Source organism: Macrotis lagotis, chromosome 1 (assembly GCF_037893015.1).
Source record: "Macrotis lagotis isolate mMagLag1 chromosome 1, bilby.v1.9.chrom.fasta, whole genome shotgun sequence".
NCBI classification, from domain to species: domain Eukaryota; kingdom Metazoa; phylum Chordata; class Mammalia; order Peramelemorphia; family Peramelidae; genus Macrotis; species Macrotis lagotis.
In genome coordinates this window covers 244,492,757-244,512,161 of record NC_133658.1, presented here as the reverse complement: position 1 = coordinate 244,512,161, position 19,405 = coordinate 244,492,757, and the positions used below count along the sequence as shown (strand labels likewise).

At 35.3% G+C, this 19,405-nt stretch overlaps 1 protein-coding gene across 2 annotated transcripts in view; it reads right to left on the bottom strand.

The window, feature by feature from the left end:
* Positions 1 to 19,405, bottom strand: part of ESCO2 (establishment of sister chromatid cohesion N-acetyltransferase 2) — a 31,823-nt gene that overhangs the window by 9,160 nt on the left and 3,258 nt on the right. For both annotated transcript variants that reach the window (XM_074210006.1, XM_074210007.1), the window contains 5 exons: positions 18,372 to 19,164; positions 16,924 to 17,020; positions 7,996 to 8,053; positions 4,660 to 4,807; positions 3,086 to 3,217 (listed from right to left, as the gene is read on the bottom strand). In XM_074210006.1, the coding sequence (XP_074066107.1) occupies positions 3,086 to 3,217; positions 4,660 to 4,807; positions 7,996 to 8,053; positions 16,924 to 17,020; positions 18,372 to 19,164 (1,228 nt within the window). The remainder of the gene's footprint in view (positions 1 to 3,085; positions 3,218 to 4,659; positions 4,808 to 7,995; positions 8,054 to 16,923; positions 17,021 to 18,371; positions 19,165 to 19,405) is intronic.

Below are 19,405 nucleotides of genomic sequence, written 5' to 3'. Positions count from 1 at the left end.
GAAAACAAATAAAGGAGTGAGGAAAAATAGGCTAGAAAGTGACCATGGGAAGAAGACAAATTGTGCTGAAATAATAGAAAAGTGACTGTACAAACTTTTAAACAGACAACTATTTTAAAATAAACACAACTATTTTAAAGACCAAGCTAACAGTCAGGCTCCCAATCTCTTCTACCCATTTCATTCTTGTGTTAGCTGGGCAAATCCCTTTGACTACAAACCACTGAATTTACAAACAGAGCTTTTTAAGAGGCAACATAGCAAGTCAAGACACAAATACCCTTTAAAAATTATGGGGAATAGGGCAGCTAAGTGGTGCAGTGGATAGAGCATAGGCCCTGGAGTCAGAAATACCTGAGTTCAAATCCGACCTCAGACACTTAATAATTACCTAGCTGTGCGGCCTTGGGCAAGCCACTTAACCCTGTTGCTTTGTTAAAAAAAAAAAGGGGGGGGAATGCAAAGAAGTCAAAGACAAATCCGATGTCCACCAAAACATTCAGAAAGGTATTATTTTTTAAATTAGAAAAGACTAGAAGGAATCAGTGGATTAGAGTAGACACAAAAGAAACAGTAGTCATTCATTAATATATACTATATATACACGAAATATATAATGTATGATAATGTAGTTTGATAAACCCAAAGACACTAGCTTCTGGAATAGGAACATACTTTTCAACAAAAACTGCTGAGAAAAATGAAAAATAGTATGGCAAAAACCCTATACCTAAATAAGGTCGAAATAAGGTACAGGATTTAAATATAAAGGGTGATACCATAGGTCAGTTAAGAGAACAAGAAATACTCTGTCAGATCTATGGAGAGGGGACAAATTTATAACCAAACAAGAAATAGATGGGGCAGCTAGGTGGTACAGTGGATAGTGCACCGGCCCTAGAGTCAGGAGTACCTGAGTTCAAATCCGGCCTCAGACACTTAATAATTATGGAGCTGTGTGGCCTTATGCAAGCCACTTAACCTCATTGCCTTGCAAAAAAAAGAAAACATTATAAATTGCAAAATAGATGATTTTGACCACATTTAATTTTTTTTTTTGCAAGGCAATGGAGTTAAGTGGCTTGCCCAAGGCCACACAGCTAGGTAATTATTAAATGTCTGAGGCCGGATTTGAACTCAGGTACTCTTGACTCCAGGGCCCGTGCTCTATCCACTGCGCCACCTAGCCGCCCCAACCACAATTTATTTATTTATTTATTTATTTTTAGGTTTTTGCAAGGCAAATGGGGTTAAGTGGCTTGCCCAAGGCCACACAGCTAGGTAATTATTAAGTGTCTGAGACCGGATTTGAACCCAGGTACTCCTGACTCCAAGGCTGGTGTTTTATCTACTACCACCTAGCCGCCCACCCAACCACATTTAATTTAAATGTTTTTTGCACAAATAAAATGAAGCCAAGATTAGAAGGAATGCAGAAAGGGGCAACTAGAGCACCTGCTTAGCTGTGTGACCTTGGGCAAGTCATTTAAACCCATTTGACAAATAAAATTTTTTTATTTTTAGGTTTTTGCAAGGCAAATGGGGTTAAGTGGCTTGCCCAAGGCCACATAGCTAGGTAATTATTAAGTGTCTGAGACCGGATTTGAACCCAGGTACTCCTGACTCCAGGGCCAGTGCTTTATCCACTGCGCCACCTAGCTGCCCCCAAATAAATTTTTTTAAAAAGAAAAAAAAGGGATGCAGAAAACTGGGAAACAATTTTCATAGCTAGTGTTTTTGATGGACACATTTATATACAGAACTGAATCAAATTTATAAGATTACAAATCATTCTCCAGTTGATAAATGGGCATAGGATATAAACAGGCAGTTTTCACATGAAGTTATTTGTAGTCATATGAAAAAATGTTCCAAATCATTATTGCTTATAGAAATGCAAGTTAAAACAAAGATGAGGATATCTCCTCACATTTACCAGATTGATTAAGATGAAGATGTGGGAAAATTAGGACATAAATACAGTGTTGGTGGTGCTGTGAACTGATCTAGTCATACTGGAAAGCAATCTGGAACTATGCCCATAGAGCAATTATACTCAATTATACTCAATATCAACATAGATCTACATCCCAAAGAGATCATAAAAAAAATGGGAAGTCTCCCATGTTTAAAAATATGCATAGTTTTTAATACTGTCAAAAAAACCCCAGAAATTGAGGGGATGTTCAACAGTTGGGGAATGAGGGTCGCTAGGTGGCGCAGGGAATAGAGCACCGGCCCTGGAGTCATAAGGTCCTGAGTTCAAATCCGATCTCAGACACATAATTATTACCTAGCTGTGTGACCTTGGGCAAGTCACTTAATCCCACTGCCTTGCAAAAAAAAAAAAAAGAACCCTAAAAAAAGAAGTAATGATTACCAAGAAATCAAAGATGTGGAACAATGTACAGGAAAAAAATAAAAAACAAAAAATGAAGTGACTGGTGTATAATTAAAGAGAGGAAAATGTTAAATGCTTCCCTACATTGTATTTGCTGGCAGACGTAGCTAACGTACTAACATTGCTAAACTGCTCTCCCTGCCTCAGCCCCCCTTTTATTTATTCTTTGTTAGAAAGTCTGAGGGAAGAGAAGGATTTGGAAATGAAGGTGACAAAAACAAAAAAGATCAAAGAAAAATTTTTAAATAATAAAATAAGGGAAGCCAAGATTTAGGAAGAAACAATTCACAGATTAAATTCTTCAGGAGGCCAGTGGAATGTTAGGCTGATACCAAAGGGTCTAGCTAAAAGCAATTTTGCTGGTATTGCTCCTAATTCACTAAATTGTTGCTGTTAGTCATGAATAAAACTGATGATCATATTTCTAAAATACACCTCCCACTTCAATTATCTGACATTTATAAGTCTGCTCCACCTAACTAGCTTGACAACTGTGAACCAGGAAGTCAATGAAGAAAGCTTGGAGTTTAGGCACTGCTAAAAAAAGAGCCAAGAATTGCCTAAGCTGGTAGCCATGAAAGCTGCTGTGTGTGTGTGTGTGTGTGTGTGTGTGTGTGTGTGTGTGTGTGTGTGTGTGCGCACCCCATTTAGGAATGATGGTGGTTAAACTACCTTTTGACTTACCACATATTTAATTCCTTCCAGGAATCTCTGGTGATAGTGGGCATGTTGTGCTTCATCCTCAGGGCTAGCTGCTGAGTAGATCATGCCACAAGACTTGCAAACAATGGCTCCAAAATGTTTCTGACCAGCATCCTATCATTAAAGAAAAGGATAGAAACAGAAAAGCTGTAGTCAAAGAGAATTTGAAACTGAGGTCCCTTATGAGTATCTGTCCCAAACTGTCCCTTAGCTAAACATGATTCAATACTACTTAGAATGACATTCAAAAGAATACAAAGAAGCCAGGTAAAGGTTGAAGAGGGTATCTAAAATAAATGATGGAATATCATGGACAGGGATTCAGGGCAGTTTGATTAAAAGATTAGGTCTAAGACACCAAGAATGTGACTAAAATTAATGAAATTATGAATTTTATTGAGAGGATAAATATGAAGTATTTCAATGGCTCAAAGATTATATGATTTAATCATTATGTAGAGTTTCTTGATCTGCTGTCATAAACTACAACATATCTATGGAGGTCTTCATTCAACAAAGATTAAACAATATACACATGGAACTATGTTAGGCACTAGAGATATAAAGCCAAAATATGAAAGAAATCCTATCCTCAAAGTACTTGTGTTCTATTCTGAGGTAGTATGGATCAGCAGAAAGAATAAGTGTTTTGGAATGAGTTTGAATCATGGATCTTCCATTTATTATCAGTGGACATGTCATGTCCCCTTCTCAAGATTGTTTCATTTATAAAATGAAGGAATTGGATCAGAAGATCTTTAAAATTCCTTCATTTCTGGATCTATAATCCAGAAATTCTATTCACAAACTGCCAAGCCTTCAAAATGAATGATCTTGTCTAAACATAACTTGTCCTATTCTGATGGATCATTTTAACAGAATTTTTGGAGGCTCTTCTAGTAAAGTATGAGCTCTGACAGTCCTACCAAACTAGAAAAGACCTTAAATTATGACTCAGGGACTGACTAATGTATATATTTCACATATGTTAATCTGTCACCTGAGGGCCAACCTGGATAAGATCTTAGGAATTACTGTATTAGCTCTTGCTTTGCATAGCAATGTTTCAAAAGGCTACACAAGATGTAAAAAGGAACAAGATGAAAATCTGATAGTAAATATAAACTCAGTTGATAGATCATCAAGAAAAATTAGGAGTATCCAAGATAATTGATTTCAATTGTCATGATAGACACATCACATTTTACAACAAACTATTTTTAGTGTCACTTGTCAGAGACAGAATTCTGTGATCACAGGATGGCATTTCTCATGTTCCTATTAAATCTAATTGGTAAACACAATCCTTTATCCACTGTCAGAATTCAGTCATCAACATTTCCACTGAAACTGTACTATGATTTCTTGTAATACAACATAAACAGGCAGATAAGACATTTTTTAAATCCACATTTTATTCACAAAGATAACATTAGATTATGACAAAAATTGACAATCTATATAGTTAACACCATATTATGCGAAAACAGTAGACTACTTATTATCTGTACTAAGGAGATTACAAACACTATGAACTTTTACTTTAATTTACTCACAATAATGAACTGGTCTTTCAACCCTTTGTTTAATTCTTTGTTGTTTTTGTTAGTCTTCTGTGCTTGGAGCTCTTTCAAGACATTTGAAGGCTTATTAATAGTTGTATCAGGTCCTAAAGGTAATTGTTCTTCTGAAAAAGCTAAAGAACTTAGAACAGAAACACATCCACATGAGCTACAGAGTTTTAGTTAACACTGTCATTTTTAAAGAAAATTAAAATAGCAGAATAAAAATTCAATATGAAGAAAAATTAGTGACTGGTAGTTGAAAGAGATCACATTCTTTGGCTTTAGCAATGCAAAAAGCAGAATGTTCCAACCTCTTTATCACCACTCTTTGAAGCACAGGAAGTCAGTGACCTTTAATTTCTTTTTCTTTTAATTTAAGGCAATGGATTAAGTGACTTGCCCAAGGTCACACAGCTAGGCCATTATTAAGTGTCCGAGGCTGGATTTGAACTCAGGTCCTCCGGTTTCCAGGGCCAGTGCTCTATTCACTATACCACCTAGTTGCCCTGTCCTTTAATTTCAAAACTGTCTGCTCATTCCTATAAAAAAATACAATTCCCCATAATAAAGTCAACCTTTTGGACTTTACTACTTCCCATTCCCAATGATCTTTTGAGTGATGCTAGATCCTACAGTTCTAGCCTTTGCTCTTCAATCTTTATATTTCTGCCCTTTGTATAACTTCATTATGGACATGACTCCAAAAGCTACACTTGCTGGTTGAACCCTGAACTTTCACTAGTTTCCTATTTCTTAGTGCTTTGAAAACTTTTCTTCTTCACCTTCCATTCAAATTGTCATCAACTATCTTTCTTTTCCATTTCCATTGCTCCTGCTCTAGTATAATCCTTTATCATGTCGCACTTTTATTAGCAGAATACCTGAAGGTTCATCTCTGACTCTAATCTTTCCCATCCCACATTTTGCCAGACTAATTTTTCTTAATGATTTGAACATATCACTTTTTTTTTGTAAAAACCCAATCATTCATGATGGATAATAAAGCCTTCATTCATCTCTTTGGATTACAATCTTATTCTTCATTCTCCTTGACATTCCTGAAATTATAATCCTGTATACTTTTATATTGATCCTTTTTGTAAATAATTGCTTTTGTCCTGGTTCAGAATTCAACTGGTCTGTAATGGATTAAGTCCAGCTGTCCTATAAATCACTAACTAGTTCTTGCCTCAATTTAGCTGACCTTAGGGGATATATAGACACAAGACAGACAAGTCTAATAATCTTTTAGACCACAAAGCCAGCCATCAAGAATGTCTGGTTTGTTGTCCAAAAGGACTGGGTGCCATATTGTATACAAGCAATGAACATTTCTTAGTCAAAAGGAAGGAAGGGGGTTGTTGCTAGCTCCCATCACCAAACTTTCAACCAATCATGTTGTTCCCTTAGCCACAAATCTGTAATGAAATCATGTTGCCTTCAACCCTATGATGTCACCTAACCTGTTCTGTTCTTTGTTCTTTATTCCCCAAAATTTATAAAGGGGAACTGTCCTTTTGCCAAGGTCTTTGGCATTGAGCCACCCATCAACCTTTTACTGACCAGGCAGCACATCCGTTATAATAAATGTTATCTTGTGGGAAGAATGCCCTCTTTTTACCCATGTTAAATTTAACCCATGACAATGTCTCAGCTTACTTCACCTGTGTCATCACCAGGATCTCTGGAGTGTCTTCACTGTTTCTTAAGGTGGTATAGTGGAATGAATGCTGGGTTTGTAGTCAGAGGACCTAGGTCCCAAACTCATTCCTATCACTACCTGTAAATCCTTTCAGTTCTCTGGGCCTTAGTTTTCTTAGCTATACAATGAGGGGGTTGAACTAACTGACTTCTGATTCCCCTCCCTGATACAATATATAATCCTATAGATGTAATTACTCATTCCCACTTCTCTGTCAGAAATGGGTTTTCTGCATCCATTCACCTAGGAAGGTTTATCTTAAAAGTTTCACTTTCAAATGGACAGTGAGTGCTTCTTTCTTTGACCTCTCCTTCTATATATATCCGATGCCATGTAATTGTGCACTCTATTAAAAATGCTAATTTTATTTTGCAACTGTAAAATAAAATTAGTATTTTTTAATAGAGTGCACAATTACATGGCATCAGATAGAAAATGCAACAGGACTATGATCAGGCTGTCAGAAAAGTGGGCTGGTCTGGCAACTGGGAGGCTGGTGTTCTAGTTACTACTCAAAGTCACTAGTTATGTGTCTTGGAGGAAGCTACTTTATTTCCCAAGACTTAACTATCCCAACTATAAGACAAGGGTATTGAACCAGATGACTTTTAACATGCCCTCCAAAATGCCATGACCCTCTTATCTCCTTTCCATCCTCCTTAGTTTCTAACACTGGACAAAAGCACATAGAGCTACTGCTATTATTGATGATGATGATGATGAAATAGCTAGCATTTATACAACTTTAAGGTTTGCAGCACTTAACTAACCATATTTCAATTTGTCTTCACAACAATCTTTGGAAGCAGATGTTAGTTTTATCATTTCCATTTTACAGAGGAAAAAACTGATGCACAGCAAGGTTAAGTGACTTGCCCACAATTACATAACTAATAAGTATGAGGAAGATTTAAACTTCTAGATTCCAAGTACAGTGCTCTGTAAGCTGTGCCACCACTGCTGTAATGGGAAGAACAACAATTTCTGGAATTTGGTATTTTCATAATAAATCAGCCAGGTCTTAGATAGAAAGTAGCTGCTCTAAAGTGAAACCGAGAAGTCACAAAGTCATCAGTCAAATTTTTATTCTTATGTTAGAAGGTAAGGATCAAGTGAAATAATAAGAATAGTTAAGGATAGGCATCCATTATTAGCAAATGAAGATCACTTACAGACAACTTGCAATCTTAAACTAGCTTTGTTTTTCTTATCAAGTTGCCTCTTGGTCATCTTTCACTAGCCATCAGATAGTAAATTCATATGGAATATAAAACATGATTAGGAAAAATTATGCAATACACAATTTGCTATAAAATATGTCAAGTATTATATTCCAAAGCTAATTGGGATTAATTATATATTAATCTGTTAATCAATAGTTGCTGTAGTTGACTACACTTAGTTTATGCAAAAAGGCTGACAGATTAATGGATTTCATTTCATGTATCTAACGGCTTCCTCTCCTTTCAACTAAGTTAAATAAGAAATCATACCTTGTAATAGAGAGAAAGGACCTAAATTATACATATATTGGCTAAACTATCAGTAAATAACCAAAGGTGGGTATTATGAATTGTTAAAATTTCAACTAATAAAAATTACTTAAGGATCAAGATTATTCATACCTTTTTTGATTTATTGAAGTTGCACTAAATATGGGATAGGTAACAGACTCAGTAGATCCTGAAAGAGAAAAGTACAAATAATCCACATTGTAAATGCAAGTATTATATATATTAATCGAATCATAGAGTGTTTTACATAGTCTAAGTTCAGCTTTAACCCTAGAAAGGATTGGTTGCTAAACTTTAATCAGTTGCATAGGAAATGACTAAGTAAAAGGTTTTAGATTAATCTTGGAATATTTCAAGCAATTACACACACACACACACACACACACACACACACACTATAATAAAAATAAAGGAAAATATTTAAATATGAAATAACAGCATATATATGTAAAAGAAAAAAAGAATTGGTTTTGCAGGCTATTTAAATCTCTTAGTTATCTATGCAGTTGTAACATTGCATGCTTCAACATAAAATAATGAATTAAAAGATCAAGAAGCAAAGCAAGAGAACTAAAGTTAAAATCTTATGATTGTAAGTTTCTTGAGAGCAGGGGCTGATTTTTGTGTCTTTTTGTATCCCCAACAGTGTCAGTTACATAGTAGTGTTCAATAAATGTTTACTGAGTAACATGTTTAAGGAAAGTTATTTTACACTGCCCTCTGCAAATTTTCCCCTATAAAAAAAAAAACACTTTTGCCCTACAACTTTTTGCCTTTTTCAAAGTCACTATAAACCTGTTTGAGTTTTTTGGCTTTCTCCAAAAGTATAGCTAAAGTAGATGAGGCAAATCTAGGGACCAGGTAAGCTGTTGCTCAAAAGGCAAACTCTCTTGGAAGAGATGTAAAAACATTTGAGAGTTTGGCATAATCATCATTAAGGAAAAATTGAGCAGGTAAAGAGTGTATGTTTGTCAGGCCTGTGATGTACTGTCCATCACTATCTCCCCACCTATAGCTATTGAGGACAACTACATGTAAATGGCAATGAGTTAGGACAGGGTAGGTAAATAATATATTCTTCTTTGTGTTTTTATAATTTCAATGACATGTGGTCTAGACCATGACATGTGTTTATTGAATTCTAATCAGGAATATCAAAGTTCATTTAATGGATCACAAACATCTTTTTTTTTTTTTAGATTTTTGCAAGGCAGTGGGGTTCAGTGGCTTGCCCAAGGTCACACAGCTAGGTAATTATTAAGTGTCTGCGACCGGATTTGAACCCAGGTACTCCTGACTCCAGGGCCAGTGCTTTATGCACTGTGCCAACCTAGCCACCCCTTGAAACAAACGTTTAAAACATGTTAATATTTTATTGTACAGTATGACAAAATTTCAAAATATCATCCCTCATCAGGCAATGGAGAAGCATATGGTAAGCTGTCTTCAAAATCTTACAAAGAATTATTAAGGAAGACCAGAATAAATTATGTCAGCCACAAAACGTTTGATGGGAAAAAAAAGCTGGCAACATGACAAGAGCAAGGAATTTGTTAATAGTCTGTATATTCCATGGCTATCCTCTTGTTATGAAGAATTGAAGGAGAGGCTACAGAATAATGGTGGATCTCCTAGGGCAAAAATGGGAGAGTATGGACCAGAGATGCTTAATAGGGGTAGGCATGGATGTGCTGCTATCTGCATCATAGGAACACATTTTCATATTGAGATCAGATTCATATGATTTAAAAACCCCTATATTTTCCAAAACATACATTTGTAAAAATACTTGACCTTTATTTTACTTCCGTTTTCTCTGCCAAGAAGAATGATCTTGGGAGTAGAAAGAAAAGCACAAAAATGTTTAATAGGGAGTTAATATTCAAAAAAAAGAAGGGGGGGGGCCCCTTTTTGGTCAAGTTAGTTGCCTGAAAGGAGAAAGATCGCTCAGCCACTACATACCTAGTTCCACAAAAAAAGAAAAAAAAACCCTTAAAATTCACACCAGATCAAATAATGATCATGAAAATCCAATAAACAAATACAATTAAGGGACTTTTTTCATCCCAGAACTGCAGGAAAAAGTCATTTGGAAGTTCAAAGCCAGTAATGAGAAAGGGGTTGTCAGGAAAGTGAGTGTCTCTCCAGCAAACAAAAAAGACAGCAATACTGCTGCTTGGAAGACTGTGTTTGGAGTAAGAAAGAATGCAGGGCTCTCCTAAGAAAGCCTCAAAACCCTGGAGAGGAACTGAGACCACTGCTGTGCTTGGGAAGGTTTATTAACAGTCCCCTTCACTATGCCCTAGTGGTAGAAGTCAGCTCAGAAACCCAGTGATGCAGAGCAAGGCCACCAAACCTCAAAGCACAGCAGGAGGTGGAGCCAGGTCCTGGAACAAAGCTGCCAAGCTAAGTAAACCATGACAGTGATCAATATTTCTAGAGAAACACAAGAGTAATTCTGTAACAACAAGCAAAGACTCAAAATAAAAAAATGGATTTTCCACTCATTACATGAACATCAAGAAGAAACTAAGAAAAGAAATAAATAAAAGCTTTGGAGGAAAGACTGAAAAGGAAAAAAAATTATATATATATATATATATATATATATATATTGCTTAGAAAACTCTACCCATAGTAACATAGTGACTCCCTGAAAACTAGAATAAATCATTAGACCATAATTGAAAAATTGAAAACAAAAACCCCACATATGCAGTATCCAAAACTAAACATAAATGACCTGGAAAAAACTTAAGGATAATTGAAACTCCTTGAAAATCATGAATTAAACCAGAAAATAAAGATAGAAAGCATACCCTAATCACTTCTTGGGGGCAAAAAAAGGATAAAAATTCCAGGAATATCAGACAAAATCCAAATCTCCCAAAGTGAAAGAAAAGAAAAATTCCAAGTATTCAGAAAAAGTCATTTAAATTTATCATAAAACTAAGTCAAGACCACACAAAAATAGTAGCTTTTACTAAAAATCAAAGATAATCTAAGAATACAGGGGTTCCAAAAGGCAAAATATATAGGCTCAGAACTAAGTATAACTTACTTTGTAAAGCTGAGTATAATTTCACAGGGGGAAAAATTTGAAATTTAATGGAATAGAAGACTTCGAAACACTTCTGATAAATATAGAAACATCAGTCTCAATAGAGAAACAAATGGTGAAATTGCCAAGGGGATGAGGGATGGGAGAAAGCCCCAGCGATACTGAATGAAGAATTTTATTGGGGTTATTTTTTGGTTTTGTTTTGTTTTTGCAAGGCAATGGGGTTAAGTGACTTGCCCAAGGTCATAGAGCTAGGTAATTATTAAGTGTCTGAGGCCGCATTTGAACTCAGGTCCTCCTGACTCCAGGGCCAGTGCTCTATCCATTGTGCCACCTAGCTGCCCCTTGAATGAAAAATTTTAAAAGAAAAAAAGTAAGTCAAAGTACTAGAATTCTAGAATTTAAGATCATGCCTATCAATTAGGAAATATTTGAACAAATTGTGATATGTAAATCTCATAGAATATTATTGTGCTGTAAAAAATGATGAAAGAGTTGATTGAGAAAAATCTGGGTAATATGAAGAGGCAGTGAAGAAAAACAGAAAAAAAACCAGAAAAACAATTTATACAACAATATTATAAAGAAAACAACTCTGGACCAACCATGTCTTCTTAGGACCTATGATGAAGCATATTCTTCACCTCTTAAAAGAAAGTTGATGAACTCAAGACCCATATAAGGATATAGCCCCTGTGCAGATTCATATTGTTTAACAACCAGGGTTATTTGGTATGTTTTTTCCTTTCATTTTTTAATTAAAGGAGGTTTGGGGAAGCAATACTGATACAAAAACCAAAGAAACCACCAACTACAAAAAGAAAAGTCATTAAATATTTAAAAATATACCATGTACACTTTAGAGATCAGAAGGAAGCACAGACAAGCAAACCAGTTTTGAGAGTAATATGTATAATTTACTGCACTTTTTTTAAAAGAAATATGAAATAGCTAATCATAGTTTCATATAAAATCTTTTTATGTCCTATTGTATATATAGAAATTCTTTTATTTGGCGGTGCTAAGTTCAGAGAAAAAAAATATATATGGAAGAAAAAAATAATAAGTAGGAAGGTAGTATAATTCTGAGCACTGTCTTTGAAATAGCGTAGAAAAATGTAAACAAATAGCAGAGTGGATTAAAAACCAGAATCCTACAATATGCTGCTTACAAGAAACTCATTTGAAGCAGAGAGATACATATAGAGTAAAGGTAAAAGGTTGGAGTAAAATATATTTTGCTTCAGCTGAAGTAAAAAAGCAGGGGTAGCAATCCTTATCTCAGACAAAGCAGCAGCAAAAATAGATAGTGTTAAAAGAGATAAGGAAGGAAACTATATCCTCCTAAAAGATACCATAGACAATAAAGTCATTTCAATATTGAATATATATGCACACAGTGGGACAGCACCCAAATTCTTAGAGGAGAAGCTGAAAGAATTACAGGAAGACATAGATAGCAAAACAACAAAACTCTACTAGTGGGAGACCTCAACCTCCCGCTATCAGATCTAGATAAATCGAATCATAAAACAAACAAGAAAGAAATTAGGGAGGTAAATAAATTGTTAGAAAAATTAGATATGGTAGATTTATGGAGGAAACTGAATGGGGATAGAAAGGAATACACCTTTTTCTCTGCAGTACATGGAACTTATACAAAAAAAAGAAATAGCCTAGAAAATAAAAGTATTGAGGACAGACTTCCTGATTTTAAAAGAAAAGCGGGAGGGACGAAAAAATACCACATCTTAAATTATACCACAAAGTCATAATCATCAAAATAATTTAGCACTACTGAAGTAAAAGAAATTTATTGCTTTTGATTTCATAAAATTCAAAAGTTTTACACCAACAAAACTAATGCAGTTAAAACAAAAGTAAAAAATTTTTGCAGAATATTTGTTCCTTTGATAAAGATCTCATCTTGAAGAAATGATTCAAATTTCTACGAAAAATAACCAATCCCCAAATGACAAATGATCAAAGGATATGACCAGGCAGCTTTCAGAAGAAATCCAAGCTATTTAATCACCATAAGAAAAAATGTTCAAAATTATTAATAGAGAAATCCAAATTATAACAATTCTGAGGTTCTGCAGCATACCCCTCAAAGCTGACAAAAAGGGAAAATGAAGATACTGGAGGAACTGTAAGGAAACTAGGCATTATCAATGTTTTGTTGGTGAGGCTGTGAAATGGTCTAGTCATTCTGGAAAGCAATTTGGAACTTTGCCCTAATACCAACCAAAAATATATATATATACTTTTAAACCACTACTAAGTCTATAGCCAAAAGAGATTAAAGACAGAGGAAAAGGGCCTGTACATACAAAAATATTAACAATTCTTTCTGGATAGCTAGGTGGCACAGTGGACAGAGCACTGGCCCTGAAGTCAGGGGGACCTGAGATCAAATCCAGCCTCAGACACTTAATAATTGCCTAGCTGTATGACCTTGGGCAAGTCACTTAACCCCATTGCCTTAAATAATGGATGGAGATGAGGGGGGAATTCCAGAAATGGGGGACCTACTAGTGAAAAATAGTCATAATTTTCTTCCTAATGACAGCCCATTCTCATATTCCTTATAAGTCTAAATTTAGTCTTGATGAATAATTTACTGGTTATAGTGTTATTTAGGCAGCTAAGTGGCTCAGTGAATGGAGCTCAGGGTCTGGAATCAGGAAGACCAGAATTCAAATCTGACAGAATCACTTACTAGTTCTGTGACCTTGGGCATGTTACTTAACTCTGTTTGCCTCAGTTTCCTCTTCTCCAAAGCAAGACAGATAGAAAATGGCAAACCACTACAGTATCTTTGCCAAGAGAACCCCAAATAGGGTCACAAAGAGTTAGATAGGATGAACAGTGTTACTTATTAATATTATGGGATACTTTTGAAACATTAATAAATATTCATTAGAGACTATTAGTCTATAGTTCTTTCTCTGACTTAGTCTGATTTAGGTATCAGGACCATATTTGTTTAGTAGAAACAAGAGTATTTTCCCCCTATTTTTGAAAAGTTTATGAAATACAGAGATGATTTGTCTTTACATTTCTGATGGAATTCACAATCTGATCTTGTCCCTGGTGTTCCCTGCCCCTGCCCCACCACCTCAAGAAGACTCAAAGCATACAAAAAAAGCCATCTTCTCTAATATTTGAAGGACTATCATGTAGAAGGGGGATTAGATTTATAAATTCCAAGAAGACAAAATCAAGTCAAAAAGAGGCACATTTAGTCCTGCTATCAGGATCTTCCTAATAGGCAGAGCTATCAAAAAGTAGAAGAAAAAAGATTGTCCTGCAAGGTACTGGGTTTTTCCTCATTGAAGGTCTTCAAGAAGAGGCTGGCTGATCTCATTGTTGGCTCTGGTAGACTAAGAAGTCTTTTTTGGTTGGTTTGAAATAATAGCAGAGGTTCCTTTCAACTCTAAAATTCTGTGATTTGCCAAAAAAAAATTAAAGTGTCATGGAATAAATCACAGTGGCAATAAAAAAATTTAGATTTGCTTCTTTCATTCATGATTTCCTTATCAATTGCTATTTGTATCATTATAGGTTGTAATGGAAATCTTATTTCAGCCTATTAGTAGTTATTTATAACTTAATAGTATATTTATTTATAACTTAGAAAATGGCCTTGTCTGGATATTAGCAAAGAAATATCTTCTCACTCTTCATCTTTAGTTGTTTTCCCTTTTATATAGCTGGGGCTAAACTGAGTTCTAAGTAACTTATCCCCAGTCATAAATAACCACTGAGAACCTTGTACAATGGAAAGAATTTAACTGGAATTTTTTTCCAAGTCAGTCAGTATAGGGAGCCACATCTAGGGGTACTGTATACAAAGTTTAGCCAGGAAGGTATCACACAGAACTTTTCAGCCTCTGACTATAACTTGGGGGAAGAAGTGGTCAAGGGACAGGACTAGGATAGGTCTGACTTTGCAGGAAGCATGAACAGGAGCCAGTTGGAAGCTCTGGTATTTCAACTAAGACCTACTGTGAACTGAGGAGGAACCTATACACAGATGGCCCACCTGTGACTGCCTGCTGAGTTGTGGCCTGAGGTTGGGTACCAAGTAAGAGGCACTGAAAGGGGATGGCTAGGTGGTGTAGTGGATAAAGCACCGGCCTTGGAGTCAGGAGTACCTGGGTTCAAATCCGGTCTCAGACACTTAATAATTACCTAGCTGTGTGGCCTTGGGCAAGCCATTTAACCCCATTTGCCTTGCAAAAACCTAAAACAAACAAACAAACAAACAAAAAAAAAACCAAAAAAAAAACAAGAGGCACTGAAAGGCCAGCAGTGGTGATCCTGTTGTGGGGGTTTGCAGATCCTGAAATTCTGTTGCTATCAAAACCTGTAGAGCCTTCAAGCTAAGACTTATCTTAGGGCTGGAACCTTCAGAAACATATTGGTGCTCTAACCAGAGGCAAGTCTAAATTTGTGACTCAAACTAGCATCAGAAACTTTTAAAGTTAAGACGAAAAGGACAGCAACTTAACTATGCTCTATGTCAGATTGCTTTGGGCTAACCAAAAGGCTGAAGGACCTGAGACAATCCTGAGAGCCTTGAAGGAAGACACATCACTAAATAACTGGAGAAAGCAGCAGTAATTTACCAGAAAATATAAAACTGAACCAAATGAAGCTTAAATATTCTTTCTAGAAATGTGTAATAGACTCTAGTCCTAACACAATTTCCCAGTCTGGGAAATGAGACAGAAGAAGTTGTTTACCAGGGGTTGGGGGTGGGGGGTGGGAAGAGCTATTATGGTATTAATGCCATACTGTCTTAAGACACAAACCCAAGAGAGAATGACTCCAAGTCTATAAACCAAGTCTCAAAAACCAAAAAAAAAAAAACCACAGCATGGATACAAGTTAAACTAGAATTCCAGAAAAAAAAAAATGAAGCCAGCATTTTCAAACATCAAAAGATTTGGAAGACTACCTCAGTACAAGATATTAAAAAATTTACCTACATTAATAGACTCCTTCAAAATCAGAAAGTACCAAATAAAAGTTACTAAAATCCATGAGAAATAATGAAAACTTCCAGGAAATCATAATAAAATTGAAAATTTTCAGGTCAAGAGAAAATACCACAAGCAGCCAGAAAGAAAGAGTTCAAATACCAGGCAGCCACAGAGTGATCACACAGCATTTAGAGGCAGATTATAGAATACAATATTCCAAAAGGCAAGAGAGATACAGCTTATAACAATAACTGACCTAACAAAACTGAATACAGGGGAAAATGGAGCTTTAATGAATTGAGTATGTTTCAAGTATTCTGGTGAAATGGCCAAAATTAAGCAGCAATTTTGAAATACCAGCAACAGAGTCAAGAGAAATATAATAGGTAAATATAATTGAGCAATCTGAAAGGACAAAATTAAGAGTGAAGAAATTTATATTCCAATAGCAAACTGAGTTGTGTCCAACTCTGTGACCCCAGGAACTTTTGTCTAGTGTTTTCCTTACTGAATGGTTTGCCATTTCCTTCTCCAGGAAGGCAAATTATGGTAAACAGGGTTAGGTTACTTGCCCAGGGTCAAACAGTTTATATGTTTCTGAGGTCAAATCTGAACTCAGTTCTTCCTGACTTGCAGGCCTGGTGCTCTAGCCACTGAAACCATCCTGTTCCTCCAATATATATTTAATATCCCTCATAGCACTAATGTCATTATATAAGAGGGCCTGGGAACAGTCTTTTTTATCTTAAAATAAAGAGGGTGGAAAAAGGACAAAGACCTTTGAACCTTCCTTTCATCTAAAATGGTGAAAGAAGGGTGGAGAGCTATATATCTATATATCCACCCACACAGAGCTAGGTGCAGAAATACTCTACAATCTATGCAAACTTTCCCAAGTCAGCTGGCACTATATAATTTCCAAGTCAGTGTGCTTTCTAAAATATTACAATTAACAATTTTTGAAAAAGCTGTTTTAACTTTACTTACCTTCCTTACTATTCTTACTGTGAGATCCCTTTAAAGAAAAAGACTTATCCTCAACAAGTTTCTGTCCTTTAGAAGAAATAATTCTATCATTTGGTCCCTAAAAATGAACAAGTTAGAAAAAAGAAATCACATTAATGTTTAGTTCCTAATTAACTAATAAGGTCACAACATACTGTATTTGTTCACCATAGATTTATGTATTAAAAATGCACAAATTTGTAAATTCTAAATCTGATTCTTTTTTAATTTAATTTATTTGGAGGCTGCCTCTTGAATAATGACAAGACAGTGGAGACCTTACTGATAGCAAAAGACCTGCTAAAACTTGTGTTTGCTAATAGAGCCTTTAAGGAAACTGGTGAGGTCTAAGTCAAGATGAGGCAAAGAAAATAACTCTTGGGGAAGAACTTATTTCCAGTAAGATATTCATAATGGAAGAAGACTTTATGCATCACTTCCACAGGGATGTTTTCAAGTAAATATGGGATATTAAGAAATATATTTTTCTATGAAGTTTCAGGAAAGAGAATGGGAATAGGGAGTTATTTTGAAGCATATATCTTAATATTACTTAAGTTTGCAAACTGAGTGCGTTTGTGTATATTATACATATATACATGTATGTATGTATGTATATATATATTGTGTGTAAATATATATATATAAACATATATTTACACACACATGCAATCAACCTGGAAATTGAAACCCTGATAATTAAAATACTTTGAGGCCAAGAAAAAAAATAAAAGAATTTATTTGGGATTTCTATTTGATATCCAGTGACAAGTGAATTATTAACGAATCTATTACCTTTCAACATTTACAGTCATCTATAGTTCATGTGTTTCAACCTTCAGGATTATGCCAGATAAAATAATACCTGTTTTTTTTCAGTTTTTGTGTGAAGAATTGTAAACTATTTTAAATATAAGTTTAAACTACCAGAAGGTCAATCTATATAATTTCAAAACAACATATTCATCATGTAGCATCCTATCTTCTATTACCATATTATTAGAATATTACTCATTTGGAATGATTGTAAGACTAAATTTTTTTCAAGTTGTGTGTTGTGGAATTCTTGGTCACAACTAAAAGATTCTTTTTTTCAGGTTTTCTCAGGTTATGGGGAGATAACCTCCTTTCTCTGTTTCTCCCAAATACTCTTGAGTGATGTATCTGATTATTAGGGCTAGTAGGATCTTAGGAATCACATATAGTTCAACACATTTCATAGATAAGAAAAACTTGAGGCCCAGATGGGGTTCATTTTTCAGCAAGTGAGTTGCAGATCTCACTTCCCAGCATACTCTTTGCACCATACTACAGATGCCCCTAAATAATCTCAGTAAACCTTTCTTCAATCTTTTATTTTTGTGTCTTTCAATTCTTAGGCTAAATTTGCCACCATACATTCTTCTAAAGATTTCTGGAATGTGACTTACCTCCGAAATCTCTCTTTCATTAGTGGCACGCAAACCAGGTTTCAGACTTGATTTAGCCTTATTTGCTGTGAGTTCAGACGCTGTTTGACCATCTACAATTACTTTTTTGGCCAAAGAGTGGGATTTTTTCCCAGCCACAAAAAAAGCTGCCCCACTCTGCAGAGTCACTTGGGGTTTAATGTTTAGACTCAGCACTTTGCGAGGAGCTGGGATCAAACTTTTGTCAGGTTCATGATTGTTATCTTCCTGCCCCATGACTGGTTTAAAAATCACTCTGTTTTGCTGGGGTTTTACAGCATTTCTTGACACTGTTTTAATGCCTTTGTTGCTTCCATACTTAGGAGCTGAATTCCTTTTTACTTTAGGATTTGTCTTCTTGAGCACCTTTTGATGTTTTTTTCCTGTCTGGGTGGGAACAGGCTTGTTATATCCACAGTCATTGTTCTGACAAAGAGACCTACTCTCTTTGACAAGCTTCCTCTCCAGAGGGTTCAAGTACCATTTATCTCTATTATAAAAGGAACTAGTGGACAGGGCAGATTTGAAGGGAGAACCTGGCTGTGGAGACTTCATCTGGATCAATCCCCCTCCTTTTTGAATAGTACAGGCTGTTTCTAGTGGATATTTATTGAACTGACTTGAAACATGGTGTCCTTGTAAGAGGTAACATACATTTTCTTTATTCACATTATTAATTTGGGACATTCCCTTTTTAGGGGTTCCCTCTGGGGATGAAGACATACTTTCAGTAAAGTCCAATATTATTTTCTTCATTGGATTTTCAAATAATAGGCTATAAAAAGAAAACAAATCCATTATTTTAAGCATTACTATTTTCAGGTCCCCTATCATTATATAATACTAAAACAATTTTTATTATTGGACCCTACTAAAAATGGGATTCTGTACTTTTGGGTTAATTAGTTGTGATTTGAAGATATTTTCCCCCCTGGAAATCCTATTTTAATAAATAATAATAAATCCATTGAATAAAATGTCATTACAAAGAAGCATCTTATAATAAAGCTATGTTT